Genomic DNA, 24,029 nt, shown 5'->3' with positions numbered 1-24,029 from the left:
GTTATTGCAAATAAGGGAAACCATGGGACCTATATTTCTTTGGGCCTGGCTTACTTCACTTAATATAATTTTTTTCCAATTATTGACATTAGGAAGAAAGTTCATGATGTCTAGATCCTTATAGAATTTCATACATATTTCTGGAAGATGAAGTATGGCAAGTATTCCATATCATGGTTCAATGTTGATGAAATAAAATATGATCAGGGTTAATTTTAGTAAAATTAGCAATATATGTACACAAGATAAAATGATTTCACAGTATATGAAGGACATATAGAATATATTGAATGGTTATTGGGGCACTATAAGTGAGTGTAAGGAATTCAGGTTTATTCACATTGAGGAGTAAATAGAAACACAGTTTTTTATTTTACTTGATTATCTTTGCTTACTTTATGCAAGGGATTCATTTTAAACCTGAAAATAATGTTTAGCCTGCAACAAATCTCCTATTTCATATGCACAATAACAAAGTAAAGACTGATAAAACACCCAGTACTGTATAATCAAGCCTTAAATGAAAGATTTATGAGTTTACAGCTTCCACTGATTAAATTTTATTAATAAAAATGACATGTAAAAGCAAGCACAATATCAGTTTTCAGCTGAGAGATCTATGTCTTGATGAGGAAGTTTTGAAAGTCACAATGTTAAAAAATATGGAAAAACAACTGCAAATGATTCAAAACATAGGAGTATGTGAAGTAAATATCTGTCAATGATCCTGGGCATCAGGTTGTAGCATCAAGATGTCTTATCCAGATTGTTTGTTTTCTACCCCGTGCATCTCATAAATAGATTCCATGATCTAGTCTCCTAACAGTGACAGTAGTATGTTGAGACATGACAATAGCAGTAAAGAGCATTAATCTGGATTCAGGTAAGGATTTTGTTCAACAGTTATTGAACTTATGGGAGTCTATAATTTCATTTCACTACAGCAATGGCAAACATGATGATGGGAAGAAAAGTATATAAATTGTCCCTAAATTTACTGAGTATATTTTAATTGAGAATGGAAATTGTGATTAACTATTTGGCAGATAAAAATTAGAATGGCAATGTTAATAATATGATACAAGAAATGGCTTTGGGTTGATCAGGCTAAGGTCATAGCTCATGTGGTAGAGCACTAAAAGTTTATTATAAATTGGCTAATCATTTCTCTGAATGTTTAAAAGCCATAAAGGAGATTGTGGGGAAGGTGACAGGCTGTTGTTCTTCTGGGCAGGAAGAGTTAAGCCATGTAACTGTTTTACTGGCAACAGGGCAGTCTTCCCTTATTGGCACTATACAATAGCTCTACAGCTATTGTATACAGCTCTAGCAGCTGCATAATTGTACTACATCTATGGCTTAGAGAATATCCAAGAGCCCTAAAATCCTAGGCCCAAGACTTGGGCCTAGCATTAAATCTACCATTAGATGCAATGGGAACCAATACTCCTCATCCATAAAAGCTATGACATATTTAGGCACTGCCTCTTGCTGACTATATGGTTTTATTTTTTTTCTATTGCCTGTAAAAGTAAAAGATGTTAATAGTGTCTATGTATTGAGGCCACTGGTGGCTAATGAACAGAACAGTAAGCTTCCAGCTTGCATATCTAGAACCCTGATTTTCTGATTCCAAAGTCTGGGTCACCCTAGGGTTTTGTTGTTTTGTGTGTGTGTGTGTGTGTGTGTGTGTGTGTGTGTGTGTGCATGCTGGGTCTTGAACCCTAAAAACCTGGGTGCTGTCTAAGAGCATTTTTGCTCTACCACTTGATCCACAGCTCCACTTCCAACTTTTTTTGATGGGGAGGGGGAGTCCGGTCGTGGGACCTGAACTCTGGGTCTGGGCGCTGTCCCTCAGCTTTTCAGCTCAAGGCTAGCGCTCTACCACTTGAGCCACAGTGCCACTTCTGGCTTTTTTCTTTTTGCTTATGTGGTGCTGAGGAATCGAACTCAGGGCCTCATGCATGCAAGGCAAGCGCTCTACCACTGAGCCACCTTCCCAACCCCACTTCCAACATTTTTTGGTGGTTAATTGGAGATAAAAATCTCATGTGCTGGTTATGCTTGTTTGCAATAACTAATATACGTCTAGGATAATCTTACCAGACAAGCAGAAAAAGTCAAAAGCTATGTACATATGACCATATAAGATGATGCTAAGCAAAATGAACCCTAAGATCAGAACACAAGAGGTTTTATCTTTCTTGCTATTGTTTTTAATGTACTTATGATGTACTATGTGCTTTTTTTGTTTCTTTTGTATGTTCTTCCCCCATGGTATAACTCCTCTTTTCACTGTATTTGATTCCGGTGCCCTGCATCTTGTATATACATTTTTCTAATTTGGGGAGAGGAAGGGAAATAACAAAATGCTGAAACAAGGATGCATGTTGACTCATTGTAACAACGACATGTACAAGACACTATATTGAAAACGAACTTTACAAGGTTGGAGACGGAGGGAGGGGCTGGAGAGGTGGGAAGGGAAGGGATGGTAGAGGGAAATCGAAGGAGGGAATAGCAATGCTTGATAAGAAATGTATTCATTACCTTACTCATGTAACTGTAACCCCTCTGTACAGTATCTTTACAATAAAAAATATATATTAAAAAATGGGTTTTTCTACCTGGGCTGGCTTTGAACCTTGATCCTCAGATCTCAGACTCTGGACTAGCTAGAATTACAGGACTGAGCCAGACTTAAACTCCCACTTTTAAGAGCTTTGAGAAGTCCTTCACTTTACCAATGTAGCTCTTAGGCATTTGGCACTCACAGACCATTGACTTCCAACGCTATAGGAGCTATTCTTCATCTACTCAAAATACTAACTGGATTGAACAGATATCCTCTGACTGGTGGCAATAAAAATGTGATTTTTTGAAGGTGACAATGAGGACAAAATCAACTTTAAAGAAAAATTAATGTAAAATGAATCCTGGGCCTCATGGATAAGATATGAAGATTCTACAACCTTTTATTGCTCTAAGAAATTATGTTTGATCTGTGTGCTTTGGGTCTTCAGAGAATATGTGATTTTCCATGACTTTTGTTTTTTTGTTCTCCCAAATAACTAGATGTTCTTAATCTCTGTATTGCCACAATCTTGTTACATCCATGATCTTACGACCCTTGTGCATAGCTTCAATAGATAAATTTAAATATAGTCATTTTTTGGTAAAATGTATCATTCAAATACAAAGTTTCTTAAAAGGTATCTTTACACCAGCAATTCTATATAAATCAATGGTCCATGACATTTACATAACAGGTCTGCATCAACCATTTACATTTACATTTTCTCAATGCCACATAAGATCTATATAATATTCTATTTTGTTAGTATCTTACTTAGGAGTAAAGCAACATATCACACTATAGTGCACCTGTCACAAAATATGCTAGTCCATTTTTATCACTGAGAGACATATTTGTAGATTTGAAAAATTGAGATATATTTTTGTATTTTTTGCCTGAGATAAAACCAATTCTTTATTACAACAAAGAGCTTATATGTTATAATTTTAAAAGCCAATGATTTTCATGGTTTTTGCCCCAGTCCAACTAAACTGAGTTCCCAAAGTCCTCTTCCCTCCTCTTGGAGAGTTCATTGACACCTCTCATTCCTGGAGGGATTTTGTTTTGTCTCTAGTATTCTCCCATCTCCACCTGTTACTTTACTAGTTTAACTTTCGTGCTTTCTTTGCTTGCTTGTTTGCTTACTTTGCTTGTTTTCTTTCTTGCTTTCTTTGCTTGCTTGTTTGCTTACTTTGCTTGTTTTCTTTCTTTCTTTCTTTCTTTCTTTCTTTCTTTCTTTCTTTCTTTCTTTCTTTCTTTCTTTCTTTTCTTATGTGAGCCATGAGGTTTGAACTCAAGTCCTGGGCACTGTCCTAGCTCTTTTTTCTCAAAGCAAGCCCTCTACCACTTTGAGCCACAGCTCCACTTGCAATTTTTGAGTGTTTAATTAGAGATAAGAGTCTCATGGGTCCACCTGTATCCCTATTTAAACGATTTGTTTTTTTCCCCTTCCCCTCCACAAATTATACCGACATCAAATACAGTGAAAGCAGGGGTTATACTGTGGGGGAGGGACATACAAAGCAACAAAGAAATCATCTTATAAATGTGTTAGAAACAATCACATGAAAGAAAAAAAACATTTGAATACAATGAGATGTACAAGTCGTTATGTCAAAAACGAACTTTACAACTTTGGTGGGGGGGGGAGCGGGCGGGTAGGATTGGGTGGGGGGGCAGGGGGAGGATGGGAAGGGATGGGAAGGGGAAACAAAGGAGGAGGCTACAATGCTTGATAAGAAAAGTACTCATTTTCTTGCCCATGTAATTGTAACCCCTCTGTACAGTATTTTCACAATAAAAAAATAATAAAACAATTTTAAAAAGAGTCTCATGGGAACTTTTCTGCCCAGGCTGGCTTCAAACTATAATCCTCTAATCTCAGCTTTCTGAGTAGCTAATGTTACAGGTATGAGCCATTGATGCCAGGCTTAACTTACTTTTCACTGTATATAGTCACAGCCTTTGAAAAATGCTATTTTTCCTATGAGTATAATCAAATATAAATGCCTTTGAGAAACATCTATCAATCTAATGTACTCTACTTTCCAATTCTTTTTTTAATTGAATTGGGATATCCATCATGGTGCATATATCCCATATCTAGTGAAAGAAAACTGGTGATGTAACACTTTTAGGACTTCACAGGATTGGAGAAATATAGAAAAAGTAGTGATTTCTGGCATGAATATATGATATATATGTAATACATATTATATATACATATATACCATGAGAAAACATAATAATTATGAATTTTTACATCATATTTCTCCAGACTAATGTGACTCTGATTTGCCATTTGCAATTGAAAAGAAGAACTATTGAAATTTCTTCCAAGTCAACATGTATAAACCAATATTACTTCATCAAAATAAGGACCTATGGTTACCTTGCTATTATGATTCTTACTTTGACTATTTATTATCAGGCACTGGTGGCTCATGTCTGTAATCCTAGCTCCTCAGGAGGCTGAGATCTGAGGATTTTGGTTTGAAGCCAGCCTGGGCAGGAAAGTCTAAGAAACTCTTATGTCCAATAAATTACCCCCTAAAGCCAGAACTGGAGCTGTTCAAGTGGTAAAATGCTAGCCTTGAGCAAAAGAAGCTCAGGGACAGTACCCAGGCCCTAAGTGTAAGCCCCAGGATCAGCCAAAAAAATTATAATGAAATTATTTGGCATTACTTAGGCTTTTGAATGAAGAGTGTCAGCAGGCTCTCTTCTACTGAGCCATGCCTACATGTTCTTTTTTAATGGAAACTATATCTGAAATAAGTTCTTGTCTTCTGTCAAGATATGAAACAAAATCACAATCTGTTTTTTAAGGCTTTCGTCCTAGGCTGGGTTATACTTTTTGTGTGACAACACAAAACTTAGTTTGTTAGGGACTCGAACAGACTTTACTGCCCATACTAGCCTGGAAAAAAGGGCCTCCTCATCTTGCTCATTCAATCATTTAGGATGAGAGGATATTGGCCTCTGTACCCAGCAGTGGGTTAAAAACAGGTTTTTCCAACTTTGCTGCCTGGTTGGCCACACATTGCCATCATCCCATTCCCAACCTGCAAATTAGCTAGGATTATAGGAGTGAGCCACCAGCTTCAGCCCCATTGCTTCAAATGCTTCTTTTGTTTTGAAATGCTCATGCAAATATTTAAAGGGATGACATTGATCAAGATATATTGTATTCATAAACTGCTTTGTTAAATTACAATTCCTTTGTACCACTACTTAAAGATAACAAAAATAGTAAAAATGATAATAAATGAAAAAAGGAATGTTTATATCTTAGTTATATTTTTATTTTATTACTTTTTTGTTTATGTGATACCAAGGAATCGAACCCAGAGCCTCATGCATGTTAGGCAAGCACTTTACCACTAAGCCACATTCCTAGTCCACACTAGGAATTTAAAGAACAGTATAATTACTGGGTCCTTTATGTCAGCTTAGGAAGTATAAAACTATGTCCAGTGTCATTCTTTGTATACCCACAGTCCAGTCCTGCTACATCATAATGAAAGAGCAAATCCAAAAGACTATGTTAATTCTTATCTTGTGCCAAACTCAAATCCGCTTTCACCCATACTCTCTTCTGCATCCTGCTCTGTTCACAATTTACCTACCTCTCTCTTGGCCTTTCTTTTTCTCTTTTCTAGTTTGCTGTTCTGAAGGATTGACTCTGACAGAAGAGACACCATTTTTTAATGGCTGCATACAACCAAGATAAAGAGAAGAGACAGGCTACTCCTGCCCCCAGCCTTCACCTCATTTGTACCTCTCATAGCCCATAATGGCTGAGGGTGAGAGTCTGGTATATATGAGAAGCACTGTTCTGCAACTCTGGCTAGCAGGGTTATTCTGTCTTTCTGGTTGGCCTAGAATTGGGCAGGCTCAACATCACAGCCCCCCAGAAGTGCTGATACCCATGAAGATAAATGACAATGGTGGAGGCATTAGGTCCAAAGAGTGGATCTCCTACAGCCTACCCTTTGGGAATAAGAGAAATATTGTCCACCTGAAAGCTAAGAGAAATTTGGTGTCCCCACATTTCTCTGTGTTCACCTACACAGAACAGGGAGTGCTCCTTGAAGATCAACCGTTTGTCCAGAATGACTGCTACTACCAGGGCTATGTGGAAGGGGACCCAGAATCCCTGGTAGTTCTTAGCACCTGTCTTGGTGGCTTGAGAGGAACACTACAAATAAATAATATTCTTTATGAAATCAAGCCCAAGAACCTTTCGGCCACCTTTGAACATCTGGTTTATAAGATGGACAGTGAGGAGACTTCCCCCCCCATGAAATGTGCCATAACAGAAGAAGAAATTGCACAACAATTGAAGTCTCAAGAGAGTGATGATTTTATACCGAGGCAAAGTGGCTATGAAGGCTGGTGGACCCACAAATTGTTTCTTGAACTTGCATTTGTTGTAGACAATAAGCGGTTCCTTGATCGCAAACGCAATGTATCCAGGGTGATACAGGAAGTATTTGTCATTGTCAGTGAAGCAGACTCCATTTTTTTTGCACTGGATATTGAAGCATCTTTAGTTGGACTTGAGATCTGGACTGAAAAAAATCATGTACAAGGAACTAACTTAGACAAGCTCCTGCTAGACTTTTGCATGTGGAAGAGATATAACTTTAATCCTCGTGTAAGATCTGATATTGGACATCTTTTAATGCAACAACATTTCGGTAGAGATCTTGGCAAGGCATATATTCAAACTGTGTGTAATTCAATTTTTAATTGTGGAGTTAATCGTATACTAGGGGAGAATTTGTATCATATTGGACACATTGTGGCACATGAGATTGGTCATAATTTGGGCATGTTTCATGATAGAGCTCACTGTACCTGTGGAGTGAGAGTATGCATCATGGCTCCAGCAGACAATTTTTCCAGAAAATTCAGCAACTGCAGTTATGCTAAATTTATAGAGACTATTGAACGGACTGATTGTATGCGTTTGCCGCCTCATCCATTACACATCTATAAACATGAGTTCTGTGGGAATCATGAGATTGATGTTGGAGAAGAATGTGACTGTGGATCCATAAAATTGTGTAACCAAGACCCATGTTGTCTGGCAAACTGCACTCTGCAATCTGAGGCTGAATGTGCTTCCGGGCTCTGTTGTGAAGATTGTCAACTCCTGCCTTCAGGTACAGTGTGCAGAGAAAAGGGAAATGTATGTGATCTTCCTGAATGGTGTAATGGGTCTTCGCAGCATTGTCCAGAAGATGTGTATTTGTCAGACGGGTCACCATGTCCTGGTAGTGGCTATTGTTATGAAAACAGATGTAATAACCGAGATGAACAGTGCCAGAAGATTTTTGGGAGAAAAGCCAGGAATGCAAATCAGCTTTGCTACAGGGAAATGAACACCCGAGGTGACCGTTTTGGAAACTGCGGTTTCACTAGCAATGAATATAGGAAGTGTGACATCTCAGATATCTACTGTGGCAGAATTCAGTGTGAGAATGTGGCAGAAGTCCCGATGTTGGCAAGCCATTCTACTGTACATTGGACACACTTTAATGAGGTCACCTGCTGGGGAACTGACTACCATTGGGGGATTGAGATGCCTGATATTGGTGATATAAAAGATGGCTCAGAATGTGGTATAAAACATCTATGCCTACACAGGAAGTGTGTCCCCATGCCAGTGTGGGCACATGATTGTTCTCCGAGAACCTGCAATATGCGAGGTGTCTGCAACAATAAACAGCATTGCCATTGCAATGAGGGGTGGAAGCCACCGAATTGCTGGAACAAGGGCTTTGGGGGTAGTGTTGACAGCGGCCCACCTCCTTGGAAGGATCAACCAAATTGGAGGTCTTATAAGAAGACTTCTATTTTAGTAGTTTGTCTGCTTGCTTTTATCATTTTGTTTTTCATTTTATTCATTCTCTTTTTGAAGAAAAGGAAGAAAGCCACAAGAAAGAAAGAGCCTGATTCGCCAAAGCCAGCTGAGAATGAAGGTGTCACAGACATGTAAACATGTCAAATGTCACATGAGAATAAAAATCTCATAGTTAACACTTTACCCAAGAATGCAAACTTTTCAAATGTCATCTGAAAATAAACTTCCAAGTTTATCAATTTACCCAGAAAGAAGAGCCAAAATTTCAAATATACACTGAAGGCAAAGGTAACAATTTACCCAAAATAGTAGAACAAACTTTTAAAACAACACATGAGAATAAAAAAAATCTCAAAGACAGCCCTTTACCTAAATAAAAGGAGCACAGAGTTCTAATATTCCCTGAGAAAAGAACTCCATGTTCAAACTTCATGTGAGACAGAACAGCCAAGCTTTACCATTACATATGTATTTTCAATGTACTTGCAGTAGAAATGTTATTGCTTGTTGTCAGAAATTACTGCTAGAAAGTTCCAGGATTTCTTTAACCATGCAGGATCCCAGAAACATCATTAAAAATGAATCCTAATATCATTTTACTGTTTATTAATTATTTTAAGCAACTTAATGGTGGATGGGTGGGTGGGTGCATGCATTGGTTCTAAGGCATGAACTCAGGGCCTGGGCATTGTCCCTGAGCTTTTGTGCTCAAGGTTAATGCTCTACCATTTAAGCCACAGCTACATTTCTGGAGCTTTTGGCGGTAGTTAATTGGAGATTAAGAGTCCCATAGGCTTTCTTATACATGCTTTGAACTGTGATTCTCATATCTTAGCCTCCTGAGTAGCTAGAATTGCTGATGTAAACCACCAACACTTGGCTTAATGGTTATTTTTAGTGCAATTCTTGTCTTTGAGGGTCACACGCAAGACCTAACTCCCTACCTCATCTTTCTTTTCTTTCTTTCTTTCTTTCTTTCTTTCTTTCTTTCTTTCTTTCTTTCTTTCTTTCTTTCTTTCTTTCTTTCCCTTCCTTGCTTCTTTCTTTCTTTCTTTCTTCCTTTCTTTCTTTTTCTTTCTTCCTTTCTTCCTTTCTTTCTTCCTTTCTTCCTTTGTTTCTTTCTTTTTAAAAAAAATATGGAACACTTCATGAATTTGTGTGTCATCCTTGTGCAGGGGCCATGCTAATCTTCTCTGTGTTGTTCCAATTTTAATATATATGCTACCGAAGAGAGCAGTCTTTCTTCCTTCCTCCCTCCCTCTTTCTTTCTTTCTTTCTTTCTTCCTTCCTTCCTTCCTTCCTTCCTTTCTTTCTTCCTTCCTTCCTTCTTTTCTTTCTTTCTTCTCTTTCCTTCTCTCTCTCTTTCTTTTTGTTGGTTGTGGGGCTTGAACTCTGGGCCTGAGGAGTGACCCTGAGCTCTTCAGTTCAAGGCTAGCTTGAGCTAGCTCTACCACTTGAGCCACAGCACCACTTCCGGTTTTCTGGTAGTTAATTGGAGATGAGTCTTTCCTGCCCAAGCTGGCTTTGAAACTAAATCCTCAGATCTCAGCCTCCTGAGTAGCTAGTATTACAGGCATGAGCCACTGGCACCCAGCTGGTGTTTTCATTTGGTATCCCAATTGCAAACTCTCTCTTTTCACTGTTTTGTCACGTGGTAAGAAGAAACCCTCAAACTTCAGTCCATCGGAGTGCTGGAGGAAGATTTGGAACCTCAGACAGCTGTGTGGTTGAGGTCTCTTTGGTGATAGCAGTGGTTGCAGTCTGCACAATTAGTATAGTATATTTAGTGTTTTCAAGAGCAAGAGCATTCTCAGCCCCACAGAACACAGAACAACTAACTACCAAAGCACTTGCCTTAAGTTCTGAACCCAAGGTCATGATGCTTGCACCAAATGTCAGAGGTTTCACCTCCAAGCTGAATGTGCCTTCAGCTCAGAATGGGGGGAGGTCATATAACCACATTAGATATTCACAACTTTGGGTTTGAGTCGTTTCAATCTCTTCCCTGTGATCACTTCTCCCCTTCACAGTAAATCATGGTCATTTCAGATGTGGTTTCAAATGTTACTTCAGATGTGGTTTCTCATTCATTGACTTCTGCATGAAAGAGAATGTTTCTTGGTGCCACAGAGAACACAAGAAATCAGAAACGACAATTTTGAAATTTTTTCTTTAGAAATTATTTAATTTTATTAGTATTTAAGAATCTGTAATGGAAGTAATAGCAATCATCATTTGACTTCTTTTTAGCTTTGCTTATAAAATAGGATAAAGAAGATACTTACATTTCTGTTGAATGTAATATATTCTTAAATCACATTTCTTCTCAAACTAACCTCCCCCCCCAAACCTATTAAACTTTGCAAACCACATTGAACAGGGACAAAGTGAGTTGTAGTTTCAAGAAGGAGCACATGAACTAAAATTTTAAGCACAGAAAACAATTCTCGAAAAAGTTGAAGAGTGATCTCCACTCTTTCTCTTGGTGGTCCACAAGTCATTTCCAATTTGCATGGCAGCTGCGGACAAAGTTTGGTCCATTAAGCAGACAGTCCTAGAATTGTGAGTTAGAGAATTTAGGGCCTTCAATTTATCACTATTATCCCTCAATAGTATATTTGCTAAATCCAAAGATTTTAATGGATTCTACTAAGCAAGATGGAAATCTCTAAATAGCATATTTTCATATTGTCAGGACAAAAACAAGGTTTTTCTTAAGTACATTCATTGGTTTCTCGAAGATAACCCTTAATTTTGAGTTTGTATTTGTCAAGAAGCTGGAAAGTGAGATGTTGGACCGTTGGATAGTAGCTGTTGATGCTCTCCTAAATCTTTCAATAGTATTTAACAGTTAGATACATCCTAATAAAAAGTCTTTTGCCAATATCTGAACAATACAGTGTAGGTAAAGAGAATTCGTTTCAGACTCACTAAATCTCATTGAATTCTCCTTGCTCAAATAACAGTAGATATGGACATTCTGCTCTTAGCCCATCTTTCTAAGAGGATAGAGAAGAATACCTTGGGAGAGTCTATGGCTATTTTTGTACACAATTACCTGCATAGATAAAACATATGATCATATGTTTTGGCTGTTGCTTCAAAAATTATCTTGAGCTGGGAAGGTAGCTCAGTGGTAGAGTGCTTGCCTTGCATGCATGAGGCCCTCCCTGGGTTCAATTCCTCAGTACCACATAAGCAGAAAAAAACCAAAACAAAACAAATTATCTTGAATAGGTGTTTAGGGTGTATTTTTACTGGTCTCTATATCATGTATTTCTGCACTATTTTTTTATTTATCAGCTAGATTGTGAACTTGTTTTTCTAGGAGATTGAGATTATTCATATCTAATCTTTCTGTTTTAACGACGTGAGTGCTTACTGTTATAAACTTAGAACTTTCTTTTCTGTATCTCAGTTCTGATAGGTTGTGTTTTCATTTCCATTGGATTCTAAGAACTTTTGAACTTTTCCTTATTCTTCCTCTTTCCCCCTTTTCCTTATACTACATTATTACCATTTTTATAAATTTTTAATGGTTGTACAAAGGTGTTTTAATTTTACATGTCCATTTATTTATGTGTACAAGAATCTTTTTTTTTGGTGGTCCTCCTGGGGCTTGAACCCAGGGCTTGGGTGCTGTCACTGAGCCTCTTTATGCTTGTGCTCAAAGCTAGCATTTTACCATTTGAGCCACAGCACCACATATCTGGCTTTTTTCTGAGGAGTTTATTGAAGATAAGAATCTCAAGGATTTTTCTGCCCAGACTGACTTCAAACCGTGATCCTCAGACCTCAGCCTCCTGTGTAGTTAGGATTACAAGCATGAGCCACTGGTACCCTGCTTGTACGAGTATCTTAAAGTCTCTCCTTCCATCATTTTTTCACCTCTTCCACCATCAGTCTCTTCAGTCTCCTTCCATTTTCATGTATGTACAATGAGCATTACAGTATATCTGTTTTCACCCACAATTCTTTTCTATTTTCCCCTCATCCTATTAGTTCTCACACTCCCATTCAAGATAGATTTCAGCTTCCTGGTATTCATTTTGTTAAACTGATCATTTTCAAATGGGTCTCATCATTCCTTTGGCCTTCAAGTCTATTTTTGTGCTAGTACCAAGCTGTATTTTTTTCAATGGCTTTGTAGTATAATTTGAAGTCTAGTATTGTGATATCTCTAATACTGTTTTTCCCCTCCTTAGAATTACTTTAGCTATTTAAGCTCCTTGGGCTTCCACATGAAATTAGAGATTGCTTTATCTATCTCTATAGATAGCAACAGTGAGATTTTAGTGAGCACTGCAGTGTGGATATTTTTGTGATACTGAGTCTACAAATCCCAGAACAGGTTGTGGTGGTCTTTCCATCCTCTTGTATCTTCTTCAGTTTCTCTCTTCAAGAGTTTATAGTCCTCAAGCCGGGTACTGGTGGCTCATGCCTGTAATCCTAGCTACTAAGGAAGCTGAGATCTGAGGACTGTAGTTCAAAGCCAGCCCAGGCAGGAAAGTCCATGAGACTCTTATCTCCAATTAACCACCAGAAAACTGGAAGTGGCTGAAGTGGTAAAGCACTAGCCTTGAGCTGAAGAGCTCAGGAACAGCACTCAGGCCCAGAGTTCAAGCCCCACGACTGACAAAAAAAAAAAGTTTATGGCTCTCATTATTGAGGACTTTAACTTTCTTGGTTAAATTGTTTTCTGCCATCATTGTGAATGGAGCTGTTTTTGCTGATTTTCCTCTCATCCTGTTTATTGTTGGAGGTACATCAGCTCTAGGAGCTTAGGGATGGAATTCTTAGGGTCTTTTAAAGTATAGGATTATGTCGTATGCACAGCAAGCTAGTTTGACTTCTTTCCCTATTTGGATCCTTTTTATGTCCTTAGATTTTCTTATTACCTTAATTATTACAATATTAAAGTGGAGCAAATAGACTCCCTTAATTGGTCCTGTTTCTTAGGTGAAATGTTTTCTATGTTTACCATTTATATCTTAATTGGGTATGTTCCTTCCATTCCTAATGTTTTTCAGCAATTTGAGCATCACTCTGCCCAAAGTGGTCCCCTGTTTTTACTTAAAGCTCTCTTAGGGATTGAGCTAGTCACAGGTAGGTTCCTCAGGACAGAGAAGATCTGTCTGATACTGTCACCATTGTAGTACACACTGAGGTTTGTTCTCTTTTCTCAGGACCATCTGGATTATGGGGTGGCGCCAAGCACCAGGTCTTTCTTCTATTGCTAGTGTATCCTCAATTTTATACTGACTTTTTAAAAATAACTGACTTCTTTTTTTAACCACTTAAGTTTCTCAAATATTTCCGTTCTATAGTAATCAGGTTTCTTGCCATGTTGTAACACATTGGTCTCTCCTTCAATTCCAAATTGTGATCTGGTTTCTACCAGAAACCTCATAAGGACGGACAGACTTCCCTTTTGATATTTGCATCAAAATTCTGGCCTTCTGACCTCCCCATACTCATGTCCCTTATTCTGCTCTTCTGATGGAATTCTAAGTTTTCTGGCACCACCTCTCAAAAAGATTTCCAAGGTCCTCAGACAAAGGTTTCTGAATCATTGCTGGGTGGTCAAGCACTGACTATTTCTCCGGCACACATTTTCTAAATTGGTTACCTTTTTAACTCTATGAAAAATACCTTAGGAAAACTATTTCAGAAGAGCTAGGATTTCTTTTTGCTAGCAGTTTCAAGTCTCATCACCACGGAATCAGGACAGAGAATATATTGTAGCCAGTGGAAGCATGTGACAAAAGATGCTCACCTCATGGTGGTCACAAGGCAGAGATTCAGGAAAGGACCTTGATCAAGATATTGGTCCATACACAATCTCAGTGACCACTACTTTAATAAGACCTTACCTTCCACAGTTCTTCTATCTCCCAAGAGTCTATTCATATAGACTCTTCATCTATCACTAGATTGAATCAGGGTTTATATCAGAGCCCTCATGAACTATTTGTCTCTAGAAATGCTCCCATAGACATACCTAGAACTGTTGTTTAATAACTTCTAGGTTTCAGGGGTTCATGCATATAATCCTAGCTACTCAGATGGCTGAGATCTGATGACAGCAATTTGAAGCCAGCTTAGGAAGCAAAGTCCATGAGCCATACTTGAAGTGTGGATCAAGTGGTAGAGTGCTGGCCTTGAGTGAAGAAACAGCACCTAGGCTTTTGAGTTCAAGCCCCAGCACTGAAATAAACCAACACCAGAGCAGCAGTGTGAATAAAAAATGTAGAAGATAAAATGTCCATACTGTAAATGGTAAGCATATAGAATTTTTGCTGGTGGTAGGTGACGGTTTGTGAAGATTGTTCCCAATTCAAATAGGAACCATATATTCAGGGTTTTGTCCCGTGTTCTTGATTTTGATTTCAGAATAAAATTTTGGGACAAATTATAATGATAAGAACATTTGGCAGAACTTTATTGGGCAAGCAAAAAGAAAAACAGAGGCATACCCTTTAGATACTTCAAGGTTGCCTGCTAAACTACTAGTTAGACATACATTGATGTCTAAGTAGTTTTTTCCTCAAACATGAGTCATTGATATTTAAACATTCCCTTTAACTTTAGTCTGAAGTTTTCTCCAGTGAAAGATGGATTGTGCCACACAGTCCTTTCAAGATGAGGGTCCATCTTTGAAACAAATATGCTTCTTAGCAAATACTTTTTGTGCCATAAGTAGCCATTTTCTCACCATTTGTCTCTCTTCTAAGATTTTCTTGCTCAGTCTTAAAGCCTGCTAACCTGCTGGGCATACAAAAAAGTTTGGGGTCAGGGGGAAACCCTGTTCTATTATGTTTTCTTTATTCTAAAAGTTAGAGCTTATAAAAGATTTTTTTTAAACCCATATCATTTGTATCAAGTGATTCAGTATTACATTATCATCTCTGAGTTCCCTGCTATTTGCTATTTCTCATGCCTCATTTTTCTGCCTTTGAGTAGGACATGAGTTTATTCATATTGAGGAGTTACTGGAGCAGAGTAGATAGGGAAAGACAGATTCATATTGAGGAGTTAGAAAAAAATCAGTTTGGTTGGGATGGTGGAGTCAAAATGGGGAAAGGTCTTAGCTACTTACCAAATTCTGTAGACTGACAAGCTTCCATTGGTAGGTACCTAAACCTAGACTTTAATCCAGTCACAATGGAAAAAGGGAGATTATAGTTCCCTGCCATATGATGGTCAAGTAAATGAAAACAAACTGTGTTTATGACACACTTGCCACAAATAAGCCATGAAATAGTTTTTCATTAGAAAGGATGAAACGAATCATAACTTTACCATTTGGCAAGTCACTCAAGAGTTTTACTCTAAAGGATAGAAGCACAAATAATTTGTAGAGAAATAGACACATACACCCACAGATACATTAATCAATATATACATGCACATATATACACACCATCATTTTGTACATAATGTCCAGATCTTGGAGACAACTATGCCTATAGTAATTTCCTATTGTCCTTCATTAGGTCAGAAGACACTAAAGTTTTTAAAATATGTTGTTATTGAAAAGCACTGAATTTGAGACTAAATGAGATCTAGGAATAATGGCACTTTTGCTACAGAGATTGGTGAATTTAATGAAAGTCTTAAAGAAGAAAATAATTGATGAAGATGTATAGCTTTATCAACTGTATTTTCTCTGTACTGTCTTAGAACTACATGCAATGAATGAAAATGTAACATTTTTTCAGGATTTGTAGCCTCTGTGTAAAATAATGTAATGCATGTAAAGATAATCTGTCTAAATTATACATTTGAAATTTTCTCCTATGGCTAGTTCATAAGAGGAGATCTTAAAGATAAATTTGTATTTTGCAGTTCACTCTCAACAGTGTTGCATCTTAAATAATAAACAATCCTCTTACATTCCAAAAGCAGAAACTCCAAAATAACAATGAACAAAAACATATCAGAACAAACTGTGAATTGAATTCAAGTGTCAGATTACTCACACTTTCAACAAGAAGAGAACATCTTGTTGAAACATATTACAATTGGTCTTTTTGTGGAGTGGGAGAAAGCTTTCTGAATTATTTAATGTAAACTTTCTCTTTATTTTACATGAATACCTTAGCAAGCATTTCATATTTCACTGTGTGAAAAAACATGAAGGTAAAGTTCAGCCTTAACAGAGTCCTTTATGTCATTTATGTGCAGTGACAAGGCACAGGCTACCATCCATCTACCAACTCAGCCCCCTTTGAGTTCTAATACAGACTATTTTAATAAAAAATATATATACTTCACTTGAGGCAGAAGTCAATGTTCAAACCTTACAAGACATGAAATCTGAATCCATCTGAAGAATCACAGTAAAACTCCTAAGCATTCACCCAGAGTTCTCAGTTTGAGGTTATGAACCCTGATCCAAGTGATAACATTTCCCCTTTGATCAGGTGACATATTCCAAAACTCTGTTGACTATCCTCAACATCTTCCCTAGGATCTTAGCTGCCATTGACCACAGCTACCCCTTCCAGTTAGCATATGGAGTTCTATCTTAGGTGTGAAGTTTCTCCCATCTGAGAGATAGAGAACTACACGTTGGCACAATGGGAAAAAAAGAAAGAAAGGAAACAGACATCAGAAATTAATATAAATAAATAAATATAAATTCCTCACTATCTTTAACGTCTTCAGGAAATGACTTGAAATTACTATTTCTTTAAGATTCAGTAAACAAGGTAATTGCACTTGCCACTCAACATCTTTACAATTTCGATTAGATAAGGGAATAAAGAAGATACATTTATATGTTGCACATACTGTGTATTATAAAATCAAGTTTCCTCTCAAACTAACCCCCCAACCCTCACTTAAACTTTATAAACCATATTTTAAAGGCAGCTGAGAATTGTATTTGCCAGGATCACAAAGTAAAGTAAAATGTCAAACATGAAACTCTGTTCTGAAATGAGTTGAATAATGACCTCCATTTTTCTCCTAAAATAGTCTATGAATTGAAATAGTCTGTGAATTGAAAATGAGGTTTGATTGCTCTGCTAAGAGTGAACCAACCCTAATCCTCTTAAGTACTGCATAGTCAAATGTCTGACACCTTGATTCATTCTTCTTCATTTCATGTACTGAATGTGAGGGCTTGATATATGAAGCTATTGAGGGAGTCTGAAATTTCTAAAAGGCACTTTCCATGAAGTCTTGGTATAGTTTGAACAGAATAAAGAGAGAAAGAAAGCAGGTCTCAAAAACATTCTGTTTCCCCATGAAGACTCATGCTTGAATTTCCACTTGTATTCATCAAGGAGCTGAAGACTTACACTGTGTGTCTTTGGAAGATACAGATTATTTCCCATATGTTTATGGGCTGAAGACATAGTTTAAGTGATAGGGTGCTAGCTGAGAAGCAAGCTGAGTGAATGTGAGGTCTTAGCATGAAAAAGAGTAAGACAAAAGACTGACAAGGAAATTAATTAATTATACATAGTGTCAAGATAATTCAGAGTAGGCTAAAGCCATGTGAAAACTTGGTCATCATTAATATATTTTAAAATATAAAAATATACAGATTTAAAAAGAATATGATATATGCTCAATAAATTAGCAAAAAGAATATAAAATATTAAAATAATTAGGTGGTTTCAACATTTGATTGGACAGATCACTTTACAGAATTATTGAATGAGAAGCTCAGGAATGGAAACATTTCTACATCGTAGCAGAAAGGGAAAAGAAAAGCAGGAGTAGCAGGTCTGTGAAATACTTCTAAATTTCTAACCTCTATAATATTAAACTACCAGAGAGAAATTTGATAGCTAACTAGAAGTAATCTTCTAAGAGCTGTCTATGAAAATTTTTTTCTTTTTTCTCTTTTCTTTTTTGGGGGGGGGTCTGGTCGTGGGGCCTGAACTCTGAGCCTAGGCACTGTCCCTCAGCTCTTCAGCCTTGGCTAGCGCTCTACCACTTGAGCCAGAGCGCCACTTCCGGCTTTTTTCTTGTTTTTTTTTTTTTTTTTTTTTGCTTATGTGGTGCTGAGGAATTGAACCCAGGGCCTCATGCATGCAAGGCAAGCACTCTACCACTGAGCCACCTTCCCAGCTCTGAAAAATTTTTTTCTTGTTCTCAATGCTGGCCCACTTCCACATGAGTTGCTCCTGCACTAGCAATGTTCTTAAATATAGAAAGCTTCCTCTACTTAAAGTCAAATGCTCTATAACAAATTGAATATTTCTCGGGGCTGGGAATGTGGCTCAGTGGTAGAGTGCTTGCCTTGCATTCATGAGGCCCTGGGTTCGATTCCTCAGCACCACATAAGCAAACAAAAGCTGGAAGTGTCGCTGTGGCTCAAGCACTAGCTTTGAGCTGAAGAGCTCAGGGACAGCACCCAGAAAGAGTTCAAGTACCAAATTGAATATTTCTCTAATTCATTGTTTTCCTTAATCTGATTCCTTAATTTTATCCAAATGGAGCCCTCTCTAACAGTATATCCTTAGTTCTACAATACTTTCTACAGCTTTGCATTATTTTATTTCAGTGATTTTTCCCTTCAGAATCAAATTTCCATTCAAATTTCCATTTTGTTTTAATTACTTTTTTCCTTATTATTACCCATAGTGGCTTTTTACAGACTTATTTATAACATAAATTAACATAATAAACATAAATTATGTTTATTCCTTTCATTTAGTGAGGAATTTCTTGATTTTTATTTTTAATTGAAAAGATACTGTGCAGAGGGGTTACAGTTACATGAATTATCTTGACACTACGTATAATTAATTTCCTTGGTCAGTCTTTGATCTCCTTTTCCTGATCTTACAGGAAAAGGTTTTGACTACAAGATTAGCTGTTAGACATTTATACATGGCTTTTATGAGATGTAGGCAAATCCTTCTAGATGGAGATTCATGAGCATTTCCAAAAATAAGTAAAATTGTGTTAAATTGTACCAAAGATTTTATTTTTAGCTCTTGAGTTGTAGCTATTGAGTTTTATTATTCATTCTGTGAGTGTGGTGTACCCATCAGTCAAGTATGGGCATATGATCAAATATTCTCGCATCTCTTGGATAAATCACATTTGATCAAGGTATGTGATCCTTTTAAAATGCTATTTATATTCAGCATTATTTCATTTAGGTTCAAAGAGTTACTGGCTTATAGTTTCCTTTTGGCTTATACTTTTCTTTTTTTGGATGTGGTAACTTTATTTGGCTGGTGACATAAAAAGAATTTTTAAGTGTTTCCTCTTCTTATACCTTTTGATGAATTTGAACAGGGCTGAAATTAATTTTGTAATAAAGCAAAAACTTTTAAGATGTTTGTCTATTAGTATAATTAAATATAAACATATTTAAGTAACATCTGTCACCCAAGATATTCTACTCACCATTTTTCTGTATTGTGTGTCTCATTAAATGAATAGATCTACCATAGTAGATTGTAATACTATTGAAAGACAATTGATGCTTGAATTTTTGATATTTCACAAGATTAGAGGAGTACATGAAAAGGATTTCTGTCATAGAAGTGTACATTAAGAATAATGAGCCAACAAAATAAATGTGAGTAGAGTTTTTTTTAATGTATCTCTCCTAATTAATGTCACCCAGTGATCTGTTTGAAATTAAACACATTGAGGAGGTGGGAGGGAAGGGATGGTAGGGGAAAAACAAAGGAGGGGTAACAATGCTGGATAAGTAATGTACTCATTACCTTGCTCATGTAACTGTAGCTCCTTTGTACAGTATTTTCACAATAAAAAAACTTAATTAAAAAAGAAATTAAACACATTAACGATATATGTGTGTGTGTGTATGAAGTAACTTTGTATAAATTATTATTGCCTTAGCAAAACAAGAGACAAAATCACCTTTGCCGAGATTTTTGCCTTATGTATTTAGCTTATAATTCATTTTGGGCTTTTGAAATCAGGCTTTGAACATACTAGAGAGCAATTGTTACATTGTTGCTGACTTATACCTCCATTCACTTTTTGTGCTGGTTATTTCTTATGTAAGTTCTCACTTCCAATGCAGGAATGTATCTGAATGACAACCTCTCTGTATGACTGTAGGGTGTGGATGATACGTAGTGCGACCTACATGCTTCTTTCTGTGAAATAGACTTTCTGGCAAGGAAGTAAGATCCCTCCAATCTCAGTCACTTATGTAACTCAGAATGATAGATTGTGTGCGTCTTCATTTTAACAATAGGTTTAGAAGGTTTCATATGAATGTTTTTGTGTGGGTTGCTCTCAAATAGAAATCCTTCAGCCTCCCAGTTTGCCTGGATCACAGGAATGAGCCACAACTCCAGCCCATGTTACTTTAAATATATCTTATAGAAATGTTTGTAAATGATTCATGTTTAAAGAACAGTAGAATAAATATTAAAGAATAAAGTACAACGAATATACGTGTCCTTAATCTAGGCTAGCAATTGTCAAGCTCATTCTTTGCACACCCACGATCTTGAGTCTGCCACACAAAACTGTAAGAGTAAATTCAAGTCACTAGTTTGATTCATTGATTGGGCAAAATATCAATTCATTTTAACCCGTATCCTACTTTTTCTGTTACATTTTGTTCTGGTTACACTTTATCTGCCCATATATTAGCTCTTCTCTTTCCTTTTTTCTTTTAGTTTGCACTTCTAAAGGATTGATGCTGACAGAAAAGAACCCAATAGAAGTCCAGTTTACAAACAACCAACACAAAGGGGACCTCCATGTACCACTCTTTTGTTCAACTCACATACCCTGCATGATGGCTCTGGGTGAGGGATTGGTACAGATGAGGATAGCTGTCCCACAGCTCTGGTTTGGGGTCTACCCCTCCCTACTGGTTGGCTTAGATTGGGCAGGGTCAACATCACAGCTTCCCAGAAGTCATAATACCCTTGAAGTTAGGTGGTCCTGGTGGAGGAATGAAGACTCCAGACTGGCTCTCCTGTACTTTGGGGGCCAGAGACACATGGTCCACTTGAAGGTCAAGAAGTTTCTAGTACCCAAACATTTCTCTGTATTCACCTACACAGAGCAGGGAGCTCTCCTTGACAACAGGCCTTTTGTCCAGAATGATTGCTACTACCAGGGCTATGTAGAAGGGGATCCAGAATCCCTGGTAGCTTTTGACATTTGTTTTGGGGGATTTCAGGGAACACTACAAATAAATGATATGCTTTATGAAATCAAGCCCAAGAGCCCTTCTGCTACCTTTGAACATCTGGTTTATAAGGTGGACAGCAAGGAGACACATTTTCCTCCCATGAGATGTGCAGTATAACAGAAGAAGAAAGAGCACAATTGATGTTTCAAGACCATGGTGATTTTATGTGGAGGCCAAGTGGCTATGAAGACTGGTGGACCCACAGGTGTTTTCTTGAACTTCCATTGGTCGTGGATAATCAACTATTCAACTATCATAAAAGTAATACATCAAAGGGGATATGAGAAGTGGTTATCATTGCCCATCATGTAAGTGTGATTTTGAATGCACTGGATATGGAGGTCATTTTACTAGGACTTGAGATCTGGAATGAAAAAAAAAATCCCATAGTAGAAAAGACTACAGCTTTTCTCCTAAAATCCTTTTGCCATTGGAAGGTTAAGAACCGTGCTCTTCATAAATATGATATTGTGCCTCTTTTAATATACCAGAAAAGGGGAATATTTCTTGGCAAAGCATATGCTGGAAGCGTCTGTCTTCCACGGAATTGTGGAGTGGATCAAGTCATAACTAAGAACTATTTCAGCATTGGAAATACTGTGGCCCATGAAATTGGACATAATTTGGTCATGAGGTATGAGGGTTCAGATTGTAATTGTGGAAGATGACACTGCCTAATGTCTCCAGCACAGACTTCACAAATAAAATTTAGTAATTGTAGTTATGCTACCTTGGTACTTACATGAAGAACAAAAAATTGTTTGATTTCACCACCCAACCTATCAGACAGAATTAAGTATGAGGTCTGTGGAAATGGTGTGGAGAAGAGTGTGACTGTGGATCTTTAAAATTGTGTGAAGAGGACCCATGTTGTCTGGCAAATTGCACTCTGAAATATGGGGCTGGATGTGCTTTTGGACTCTGTTGTCAAGGTTACCACATTATGGAATTAGGCACCATGTGTAGAGAAGAGGTCAATGAATGTGATCTTCCAGAGTGGTGTAATGGAACTTCACAGCATTGTCCAGATGATGTGTATTCACAAAACTGGTCCCCTTGCCTCATCAATGGCTACTGCTATGAAAACAGATGTAATCACAGAGATGAACAATGTCGGAAGATGTTTGGTAGAACAGCTAGGAGCGCAAAGCAGAAATGTTATGAGGCAATGAACATGCAAGGTGGCCATTTTGGAAACTGTGGTTTAGTTAGCAAGCAATATGTACGTTGTAATACCCTTTGTGGCAGAGGTCGATGTGAGAATGTGGCAGAAATCCCCATGTTGGCAGATTATTCTATGGTACATTGGACTTACTTCAATAAGGTCACATGCTGGAGTACTGAGTACCACTGGGGGATTTTAATACCTGATATTGGTGGTGTAAAGGATGGCACAAAGTGTGGAAGAAGCTGTGTGTGCTCAACAGGACATGTATCCCAAGGCCACATTCGTCAACTGTTTGTTTACCCAAGAAATGCGAGATGCAAGGAGTCTGCAGCCATAAACTCCGCTGCCATTGCAACTCTGGGTGGCAGCCCCCCATCTGCCTGGCAAAAGGCTTTGGAGGTAGTGTTGACAGTGAACCACCTCCTGAGAAAGGACAATGAAAGGTAAAGCAGCAGACAAGACAAATACCCTAGTGGCATTTTTTATGTTCTTTTTTTACTTGGATTTTAATTTGTCTTGTTTTGTACTACATGAGCAAACTAAGTAGAAGAAAGCAAAAAGGATGCAAATTCATCCCAGTTATAATGCCTCAATCACAGACACTTCACTTAAACAAGAATCAGTCTGTCATTTCCAGATAAAAACAACAAAGCTAAAAGTGTACCCTCCTAAACAATAGAGCAAAGTTTACAAAAAAAAAAGCCTCAAGTTGAATGTTTTAGCTAAGAAAAAAGAGCTCAATGTTCAAACATTCCCTGGGAAAGAAGACCCCAAAGTTGAAACCTGCAAGAAATAATCTTAGATATCCCTAATGACATTTCACATGTATCAACCTGTCATATTCTTGAAGTAGAGATGTTATTGCTTATGTCAGCAACCACTGATAGAAAGTTCCAGCGAAGCCGGGCGCTGGTGGCTCACGCCTGTAATCCTAGCAACTCAGGAGGCTGAGATCTGAGGATCGCAGTTCAAAGCCAGCCCAGGCAGGAGAGACTGTGAGACTCCTATCTCCAATAAACCACCAGAAAACCAGAAGTGGCGTTGTAGCTCAAGTGGTAGAGCGCTCGCCTTGAGCTGAAGAGCTGAGGGACAGCGCCCAGGCCCAGAGTTCAAGCCCCACGGCCGACCAAAAAAAAAAAGAAAGAAAAGAAAAGAAAGTTCCAGCGAATTTTAACCTTGCAGAATCAGAAACACCATTTTAAAAACACCATTAAAAAAGTATGACTGCTAACATATTCCCTATGTTCATTATTTTAAGTAA

At 37.6% G+C, this 24,029-nt stretch overlaps 1 protein-coding gene across 1 annotated transcript; it reads left to right on the top strand.

Annotated features, from left to right (window-relative positions):
* The first annotated feature begins 6,503 nt into the window (after positions 1-6,503).
* On the top strand, positions 6,504-23,208 carry LOC105991394 (disintegrin and metalloproteinase domain-containing protein 25-like). The gene is given in 8 exon segments (XM_013024028.1): positions 6,504-8,367; positions 21,077-21,162; positions 21,287-21,389; positions 21,392-21,705; positions 21,708-21,861; positions 22,117-22,320; positions 22,425-23,018; positions 23,021-23,208. Coding segments are annotated over 8 exon segments (3,507 nt in total).
* Positions 23,209-24,029: the final 821 nt, after the last annotated feature.

The sequence above is a fragment of the Dipodomys ordii genome, unplaced genomic scaffold (genome assembly GCF_000151885.1).
Source record: "Dipodomys ordii isolate 6190 unplaced genomic scaffold, Dord_2.0 Scaffold4, whole genome shotgun sequence".
Taxonomy (NCBI): domain Eukaryota; kingdom Metazoa; phylum Chordata; class Mammalia; order Rodentia; family Heteromyidae; genus Dipodomys; species Dipodomys ordii.
Note: the sequence above shows the minus strand (reverse complement) of the source record. Positions and strands in the feature narration are given on the sequence as shown.